This window comes from Medicago truncatula, chromosome 7 (genome assembly GCF_003473485.1).
Source record: "Medicago truncatula cultivar Jemalong A17 chromosome 7, MtrunA17r5.0-ANR, whole genome shotgun sequence".
Lineage (NCBI taxonomy): Eukaryota > Viridiplantae > Streptophyta > Magnoliopsida > Fabales > Fabaceae > Medicago > Medicago truncatula.
In genome coordinates this window covers 39,525,748-39,536,446 of record NC_053048.1, presented here as the reverse complement: position 1 = coordinate 39,536,446, position 10,699 = coordinate 39,525,748, and the positions used below count along the sequence as shown (strand labels likewise).

Genomic DNA, 10,699 nt, shown 5'->3' with positions numbered 1-10,699 from the left:
TTACTTACAAATGGCACTGCTTATAACTGAACTCTTCATGCTAGATGGAGAGTCTACAATATAGTGATGTATAGATTTGACCATGTATCACAAACTCAATATATGAATCCCATAACTTGTGGTAGGTTAAGCCAAAATATTTGACTCTTGAATGGTGAAATTGTGAGATGTTGAAGTATCTAATGTATTTATTGAAAAATTGGTTGACTTTAAAACGTTGGAGAATTAACGAGTCAATAAGTTCAAAAACGGTGAATGTAACGCCCTAGTCAATATATTAATTATTTTGAATTATTTAGTCTTTTATATGATTTTAAATAATATTTGTGGATGATGTGGTGCGTATTATTTTATTATATAGTTTATTTTATAATAATTAGAATAAGTGGGAAATTAATATTATTTTGGAGTTTGGGGGAGTTATTGGAATTTATTAGTAGAATTAAGGGGGAGTAGAATGAAATAAAGGGAAGTTAAGAAGGAAGTTAAGGAAGAAAGAAAAGAGTCAGAAACATTTTTTACGTGAAAACTGTCAAGTTGGGAGAAAAGGGAGAGAAGAGCAAGTAGAACCAAGGAACCAAAGTGTTGTGCATTCCTTTCAATTGAATTAAGGTAAGGGCGAGGTTTGCTTCAGTAGTATAGTTATTGAATTCTGATTTTGGTTTAACAAGCTTTTGGTAGGAATTGGGAATTTTGGGTTTATGTTGGCTTATTGTGTTTTGATGAATTGATGTGTAGAAACCATAGAATTGAACGGTGAAAAGAGTGGTTAATCGGATAGGTTAGTGATGGATTAACGTTTTAATGATAGGGTAATCAGATGATGATGATTATGAATGATTTTGGAGAGTTTAGGGTCAAAAAACGGAGCCAAGGAGGCTCCCATGGTAGAAAATCGCAAAAAAAATCTGTAATATCAGCATGTATGATGCTGTCGAAATCGTGAGGCGATTCCAGTGATCGTGAGGCGATTTTGACAGAAAATCTGTAAATTTCAGTATGTCTGATGCATACCATGTTTCATGTTCTTGTGTCTTTTTCATACGTTTCTGTTTTGAATTGACCTTTGGTGTAAACATGAAAGTTGTAGATAATTTTGTTAGCTTTCCAATGGCTTTGGTTTGACTCGAAAATGATTTTTAGTTTTTGAGATGTGATGAAAATAATCCAGGTAGGTCTTAGTGAAATCTTATGAAAATTCAGCATAACCATTTCTAAGTTAATCCAAAACTTATGGGATAATTCCAAGGCTCAAAACTAGAAGTAATATGAGTTCAATTAAGGTGTTTAAGAGTATTTAATACATGTTTTTGAGTTGTGGAGTTGTAAGTCATATACATATATATGCATTGTAAGTTGTATGTAGATATACACAAGTGGAGTCCATTGCATAAGCATATAAAGCGGGAGGGCTCTTGCCCTGGAACGCCTTGTCGTTCAAAGCGGGAGGACTCATGTCCTGGAACACCTTGTTGTTCAAAGCGGTGAGGGCTTATGCCCTGATGAATGCTTTAACCATTCAAACAGCGGTGAGGGCTTCGGCCCTGAATATGGTACCACATGCATATTTGCATTTGTTGAGGAGTCTAAGGTGTTGTCTTAGTGGTGTTGTCATGTCATTTGCATGAGTCGGTGTTGTCATGTCATTTGCATGAGTCGGTGTTGTTGGTTGTAATTGCCATATTGATGATGATGATGTTGTTTGATGGAGTATATATTTATACACATATAATGATGATTTGATTGATGAAGACTTGATTTGATGATGATGTGTTTTATGAAGTATATATTTATACATATATGATGATAATCTGATTATATTTAGGGTGTTAGATTCAATTGATGAATTTTAATATCTATATTTTATTGTTGTGAATCTTACCCCTTCTGCTTGAAAATGTTGCCCTTCTTATGGGTAACTTGCAGGTGATCCTGAGTAGTCGGTGGTGGCTCAAGTGTCGTGTCTAGGGCTCTGATACATTCGGGATGGGTTTACTTTATTTTATTTTCATTCCTTATGTATCATATTTTGGAACTTGATGTTGTAGCCCTATGTTTGTTTGAACTATTGGATTATGGTTTTACTCTGGTAAGACTTTTATGCCAAGACTGTTATCGGAGAATCACACATTTATGCTGTTGTTATTAATGATGAATATTCCACTGCGAAGTTTGATGAAACTGTTTAAGTTAATGTTTATTAAATAGTTTTTATATTCTATTTAAGAATGCTTGAAAATGTAGTGTGACATGCCCGTTTGGGATTTACTCTGATGTGTATTTAATTGTTATTTAATTACTTTTGGGTAACGGGGTGTTACAGTGAAAATTGATAATCACAATAGTTTAAACTTGCTATTTTTAATTCTTCAATTTTTATTTGAAATCAGTGAAATGTTTATTAAAGGAGATGTCATGAGTATATTGAAGACCCTCCAATAGATGATGAAGTTAGGATATTCTAATAATGTTATTTTTTAAATTGATTCTTAAATTGTGATTTTAGCTATTAATCATCCCAAATTCGAAATCTCTAAATTTAGGATGATTGTTAGCGACTGCATTGACATTCCTTTTTTTCTTTTCTATCCAAATTTAATGTAATTAAGCGTCAAACCAATAATGTGACTCATTCCTTTACAAAAGAAAGTACTATTCATAACTTTTGTCAAAAAAAAAAAGGTACTATTCCTAACTCATTCCTATTTATTTTATCATGTTCCACATTGTATTAATTTTTTGTTTTGAAGAGACTAGCGATAAAACTTACAAACATTAAGGGTGTGTTTGGTAACTATCGTTTTTTGACGAACTTATAACTTTTTATGAGCTAATTCATGCAGCTTATAACTTATAACTTATATTTTTTTATCTCAATTATATGCAATCTTATTTTGTAAAAAATAAATATGAATTAAGTATACATTTTTCATGGCATTTTATATTTATAAACTAATTCATCCCGCTAATTTTATCATATACTATAAATTCAATTTATTAGCTTATTTACAATTGGTTCTTCCTACAAACTCATTTTGATGTACGCTAGCTTGTCAATTATTCGATAGTTTTTTGCTAAACATAGATTAAATATAGAGAAGAGAAATACTCAATCAATCTCATTTGAATCGTCGTCACTTTATCATTTTTTTCTGTCTCAGAATAATTGTCATTCTAAAATATCAATGTTGCATTTATTATTCTTTTCCACTAACATACCATTATTCAATGAATTTCATTTCATTTAACTACTCCATCAACTACAATTAATAAGAATGTTTAGTAAATTATACTTATTTAACCATTAAAAATCAATCTAACTAATCATTTCCTTAAAAGTTGTTTAACTGTAAAAGAGACAATTAAAATGAGAAAGACATAGTATTGTAGATTCGAACATACGTTACGACAAATGAAATCAAATCAAATCAAGCTTCAATACATTTTTTTACCTTATTGAAATCTTGACTTCAAATGAAATGCATCGAATACCTTAGATAATCTTTTCTTTTTGGTGTGTTACGCGACCATTTTCTTCAGTTTGGTCTGTTGACGGGTCTACCGCGTTCATCTCTTTCTTTCATGAAGTTGATTTGATTTGTTTGTGTCTGGATTATCTAGAAGGAAAGGAATAATCGAGTCTTTAAAAATACGACATTGAATTTACATGAGATTTTAGATAAAGTAAAGCTGCAATCTTTTATGTGGTTGAAGGCAAATTTGTTTACATTTGCATTCAGCTATCATGATCTGTGGTGTTACCCTTTATACTGCATGAGTGTTTTTGTGCAATCATTTTTTTTTTTGTTTTATGTTTTGTGGCGCGCTCTTGGGTTTGGCGCAAGTGACTTTGTATTATCTTTGTGTGGCCCGCTTTAACATGTCTTGTGTGAGATGAACCACTTTTAGTGATCGTAATATATTTCATTTTGACTTGTTAAAAAAATAAAGTTTTTTTTGAACATATTTTTGTTTATAAAAAGTAACAATATGATCATTTTTATTTTTTTTGGCTTTCACACCGGTTTCCGATCCACCAAAGGTGAACGACTAATCCGACTCGTGCGTAGAGGCATGTCAAGCGTTGTTTGTAACGCCCACTTTCGTTTAATCGTTTATTTAATCGAGTTTAGGTGATTATATTATAATTATATAATATATGCATGATTTTGATATGTTTTGATGATTTATGATGATTTGATCGATGACGTGATGAGTTATGAGTTTTGGAAGATTTGATAAGGATATGAGAATTATTTTATTGTTAAATAAAATAAAGATTTGAAAATAATATAAAATATTTAGTTAAGAGCTGTTTTGATATTTTAGATAGTTTTGGGGGAGAAAGTGAGATAAGATAAGTAATTAAGAAGAGATATAAATAGGGGAGACCTAATTGTTAGAAAAACTGATTGTACGTGAAAACTTTTGGAAAAAGGGAGAAAAGCTTAGAGAGGAGCAAGAGACCAAGAGGGCTGCGATTTTCTGCAAACTTAAGGTAAGGGTGAGACTAATAACTCAGTAATATTAGTTGTTGTAATTCTGATGATTAATTAGCAAGAATTAGGATTAATTGGAGAAAACGAAAACTAGGTCAAAACCTTAGAATTGATGATCAAACAGTGATAATTGGTTTAATTGATGTAGAAAGTGTTCCTAGACCTTAGATAATGTTTAGGACGAACTTTGGAATAAAAAACAAGCTTAGAACCATGTGGATCGACGGATTTTTGTGATTTTAGGAAACCTGGCCGTAGCGACATTCATCGCTCGCCACGGCGAGCTATGAATCTCGCCTCGCGAGTGATGAACTTCATCGCTCGCCTCGCGAGCCCTTTCCCTTCGCCTCGCGAGCGTTTCTGGCATCGCTCGCCACGGCGAACAACCCTTCCTCGCCTCGCGAGCTTAGGCAGAGAGCATGTCATATTTTGTGTTTCGACCTTTTTAGTTGGACCTTGGATGCCTTAGAGTGCCTGAACATACCTAGTATTGATTAGGAATGAATGTAGGATCAGATTGAACCCAGAACAACACTAGTTTGGGAGATGAGTGGTACTCGCCATGGCGAGTAAGAACTCTCGCCTCGCGAGCACAACCAGAATTTAGATGCTTGAGTGTTTGTGCGATCTGTGTCGCACGTGTTGATCAAGAGTGAACCCCTAATTGGTAATGAAACCTAATGATGACGTTTAATGCAATCTGTAAAGCCTCTAAGACATGTTGTCGTTAATTAAGCATGATTAATGTATTGTACAATCATGTAAGATATGAAAGTTAATTATGATGCAAATGATTTGCTGTTGATATAATGATATCATCTTGTTATGTGACTTGTTTATGCTGCTTCCGTTATTTAACTAAGTGCATATGGTATATGATGAAGTTTAGCTCCAAATTATTGGATGCATGTTGATATGTTGATTACGGTGTTTTGTTGTTAAGAGTCCATGCATAGCATATCATTGAGCTTAGTCCTCACCACGTTTATTAGGAGTTTTGTCCTCCGCACGTTTTATAGGAGCTTTGTCCTCCGCACGATTAAAGTATATTAATACTTATGATGACGATTGGTACCACATGCATATAAGGAGTCTAAGAGCATTGTCACATTGTCATGATTAAGATGCCTTGTTGATAATGATTGAATATGTGATTACGTGATAAGTGTTTATCAATTATGTTATGTTGTTCATGATAATTGGATATATGATTACGCGATAACTGTTTAGCAATTATGCAATGTTGTTAAAGAAATGATTATGATGTTAATTTATGATTCGCAATTACATTGATTAATGTTATTTTGTTATGAAATCTCACCCCTTCTGCTTGAAAATGTTGCCCTTCGTATGAGTAACTTGCAGGTGATCGTGCTTAGTGTGCAGTTGCCGTCGTGAGTGGCCTTGCCTTCTCTGTGTCATCTAGGTCGCTCTGATACGTAACGGGATGGGGTTATATGCTATAACATGCTTCATTCTTTTACGTGAACTGCTATGATAATTTCTGTTTTGATTACTCTTTTGAGATACTTTGTTAGGGCCTGCGTGCCAAACTGATTTATGATTTCTGAACTAATATTCCGCTGCTATGTTAAGATATTATGTGAAAGTTAAATTATTATTTAACTGTTTTTGGATTACGTTTCTATGTGATATCCCGTTTATGGTTTTTACTCTGATAAATGCTTAAGAAATTTGTATATTGGGAAAACGGGGTGTTACATTGTTTTCCCTATAAATCGAATCCGGTATTTCGGGTACGTCAATGAAAGGAGCTCCTTGCCAGTGCAACCAAAGCAAGTTGGTTGTAACAATATGATCATTGAAGTCCCATGATGCATCTCAACCTTCATTAAAAACATTAAATTATTTGTCCTTTGGCCCAAATATTAAAATATCATAATTTATAATCCAACGGTGGAGAAATCAGATCCAAGTTTTATTAATCTATCTCATCCAAAATTCAATACAATATTTTACTCTCTTTTAAATTTGTCACTTTGTGAGTGTTCATATTTTGTTGCAAGCGAAAACCCTAGTTTCTCTCAACCCTTCCTCTGCGACAGGTAAAATTCGTATTCAATTCAACCCTTTACGAGTTTTCGTCATTCAATTATCACCGTTCCATTGTTTTGTTCACTCAATTTTTCAATTTATTTATTTATTTGAAGTTAAGTTTGCATCTTTGATTTGATTTGTTTATGGGTAGTTGTAGTTGTGCAAAGATCAAAGATTTGCATCTAGGGTTGTTTCATTTTACTGATTACTGATATAACTTGCTTTATGTTTTGCAATTTGACTTCAAATTTTCATGTGTTGACTTGAAAGTTGGGGCATGTGTAGCTTACTTGGTTGAGCTAAGAAATTCAAGGAGTTAAAGGTTTAGCGGTCGAATCATGGTATAAGAGAAAATAGTAAACATAACAAATAATATAGTAACCCACTTGGGTTGGCCTGGTGTTTGATTCTACTTAGTGCCAATTTAGGTGGGCTTAGTTTGGTTTTTTCAACAAAAAAAATATAGTAACGTTTTCTATTAAAATTCTTGTTTGAAATTGAACACTTTTACTCAGTGTTGTTTTTTAGGAGAATGAAATTTTTTTTTTTTTTTTTTGAGAAAAGGAGAATGAAAATTTTGAAGATGGGTTTTTTCTTTTTTGGGGTGTTCTGATTGAATATTAATGTTGATTGATTGAGATGGGTTTAGTATTTTAAGTGACATAATTCTCATTAAGTTCCTTTATTTTCTGCTTCTATGAAGCACTGATACGCACATCAGACATGAAGTGCTGGTGCAATGCTTACTGCTAATTGACTTTTTGTATTTTTACTTTGGAGATTGAGTAAAAGCTTGTTTTCTAATGGGATTGATATTTGGATTTTGGACAATACTATACTTTTTTGGCTTTCAATTTTTTTCCTCAACAAATCTATTTGTTTGTTGCATGTTTTTAGTTAATTTTATTTCCTCATGGGAAACAAGGTAGACAGGATTATGTAGTATTATACTGTTATTTTGTTTGTGGCAAGAAATGATGGTGTTTATTGATCCATGTAGCCAATGCACCTGGTGGGAAAATGCTTCAATTGTTCTTGTTGTTATCATTATTCATTTGTAATTATAATTTTTTAACCAAGTTCTTGTTGTTATCATTATTCATCTGTAATTATACTTTTTTAACCAATTATGAAATCATATTTCAGATATTACAATTATATTCTGTGATTGTTTACCAAGTTTAGGTAGAAAATAGATAGCATTCCATTTGTATGTATACCAAGGTGTTTGCTAGTATAATACTACATAATCTTTCCTAATCATTCTTAATGCTATGATTTATGCCATTTATAATGTGTAAGCTTTAACTAGGTATTTTACATGTCAGTTGTCATCTATCGTCTACCACCGAATGGTTTAGAATCTTCAACATTATAGCTTATAGGGGACTAGAGGTGATTTTATTCAAGAAATTATGGGTTGAAATTTGCATTTGACTCCATTTTGATCTTGCTTTGAAATTTCTATCCATGTCCACGGTCTCTTTGAAAATAGCTTTTATTTCGAGTTGAGGCACTTGGTACTAACTTTTGTTACGCAATGAAAAGATATTTTCTATTGTGTTTTTTCAAGTATTTCTTGATTACTAGAAGAGAAAAAGTTATACTGAAGTATCTTCAATTAAGGCTCAATTTGTGCACATGTATGAATATTACTTACCAAAGCTAAGGGGTTGTTTTTCAAGAACTATAGTCCTCTTGTGAATTTATAAGCTATGATTTTGCCTCTATTTGATAAAATGAAAATCATAAGTCCTGTATAACAAAAAGTATTTGCGTAATATATGGTTTCATTATTTTGGTTCAATTCACATGCATGGTTTGTTTGTAGGTTATTCTTTCTGTCTGCTTAAACAATGGCTGATGGTGAATCGGACAAGAATATTGAGATATGGAAGATCAAAAAGTTGATCAAAGGACTGGAAGCTGCAAGAGGTAATGGTACTAGCATGATTTCTCTGATAATGCCTCCACGCGATCAAATATCTCGTGTCACTAAGATGTTGGGAGATGAATTTGGAACTGCTTCAAACATCAAAAGTAGGGTAAACCGGCAATCAGTGCTTGGAGCCATTACTTCTGCACAACAGAGGTTGAAACTTTATAATAAGGTTCCTCCAAATGGATTGGTTCTGTATACTGGTACCATTCTCACTGAGGACGGCAAGGAAAAGAAGGTGACGTTTGATTTTGAACCTTTCAAACCAATCAATGCATCACTTTATCTCTGCGACAACAAATTTCACACAGAAGCTCTAAATGAACTTCTAGAATCTGATGACAAGTTTGGTTTTATTGTTATGGATGGAAATGGAACCCTTTTCGGGACATTAAGTGGAAATACTCGTGAGGTGCTTCATAAATTTACTGTTGATCTACCAAAGAAACATGGTAGAGGAGGACAGTCAGCTTTGCGTTTTGCTCGTCTTCGGATGGAAAAACGACACAATTACGTCAGGAAGACTGCAGAACTTGCCACTCAGTTTTACATCAACCCTGCTACCAGTCAGCCTAATGTTGCTGGACTCATTCTTGCTGGTTCAGCTGACTTCAAGACTGAGCTGAGTCAATCAGATATGTTTGATCCTCGTTTGCAAGCAAAAATATTAAATGTGGTTGATGTCTCTTATGGTGGGGAAAATGGCTTTAATCAAGCTATTGAATTATCTGCAGAGATTCTATCTAATGTGAAGTTCATTCAAGAGAAACGCTTGATAGGAAAATATTTTGAAGAGATAAGCCAAGAAACTGGTAAATATGTTTACGGAGTTGATGACACATTGAAGGCTCTAGAAATGGGTGCGGTTGAAACACTCATTGTATGGGAGAATTTGGATATTACTAGGTATGTGCTGAAAAATGCTACCACTGGTGAGATTGTAATAAAGCATTTGAAGAAGGGACAAGAAAATGATCAAAGCAACTTCCGCGATGTGGCCACATCTGCAGATTTGGAGGTTCAGGAGAAGATGCCGTTACTTGAGTGGTTTGCGAATGAGTACAAAAGATTTGGATGCTCGCTGGAATTCGTGACCAACAAATCTCAAGAAGGGTCACAGTTTTGCAGAGGGTTTGGTGGTATTGGAGGTATGCTTCGCTACCAGCTTGATATCAGATCATTTGATGAGTTATCTGATGATGAAGTGTACGAGGATTCTGATTAAGTGCGTATTTGGATTGACAATGATTTTGGCAGAACCTGCGTCCCACAAAATCACGGTGCCCGTAAATTTGTCAAATTCACATTGATTCCAATTATGCATTAAATATCTGTTATTCTAGTGCCTGTCATTGTTTTTTGTTTGGATAATTGGATGAATGACTTTCACCAAATATTTCCTACAGATCATTTGAATTTTGTGTTACTGAGATGGTACTGATACTCAGTCCTTTGTTGCTACATCTATCATAAGTTTACTGTTCACTATTATTTTATGTTGCCTCCTAAATTATATTTTTGGGTTTGTCAATGCAAGCGGCTGCCAGCAACTTCTACCACTAGTTCTTTTCCATTTTCATATTCTTTTGGAAAAAAAAAGTTTTATAATACGCGTAATTGTTATGCATCTAATCAAATTATATCCTAATGTAATTTTACTATCATAGTTTCCAAAATATTTTATAAATATTTACATAATGAAATGTAATTTTTTTTTTTTTTGTTGAGGGAATAATGAAATGTAATTGAATGCATGTGTTTAATAGTTTTAGGCTGATGGTGTGTATAATTGAACACTTGATGTATTCATTTAGATTGGATATAAACGCTAGATAACTTTTTACATAACTTAAATTTAGTTTAATTCATCTTTATAAGATCAAACACCACATACTGCATTTACCAAGCGGAACTCAGAAGCATTCCCACTACTTTCTAGTGTGGAATCTAAGAATGCTGCGATGTTTTTGCTAATGACTTCATATATTTCATGCTAAACTTTCTTGGTGACAACCCTTTAGTGTGCTTAAGCCATGGTGCCCCTTCAACACACTATTCTCTTTTTATCTCTTCCAACTTTCCCATTCCTTCCAAGCTTTTGATTCTATCTAGCTCCTCCCTTCTTGCTTGAATTCCACATACCATTGGTGCCGGAGTTTCAAGGTGCTTGTTATGGATGTCCCGATCAAAATTCACTTTCATT

The 10,699-nt window shown here is 33.5% G+C and overlaps 1 protein-coding gene across 1 annotated transcript; it reads left to right on the top strand.

Moving 5' to 3' along the window:
• Positions 1 to 6,417: 6,417 nt before the first annotated feature.
• On the top strand, positions 6,418 to 10,009 carry LOC11427620 (eukaryotic peptide chain release factor subunit 1-3). Its single transcript, XM_003624511.4, has 2 exons — positions 6,418 to 6,565; positions 8,389 to 10,009. The coding sequence occupies exon 2, from the start codon at positions 8,414 to 8,416 to the stop codon at positions 9,719 to 9,721; it is 1,308 nt and encodes a 435-aa protein (XP_003624559.1). The 5' UTR covers positions 6,418 to 6,565; positions 8,389 to 8,413; the 3' UTR covers positions 9,722 to 10,009.
• The last annotated feature ends 690 nt before the right edge of the window (positions 10,010 to 10,699 follow it).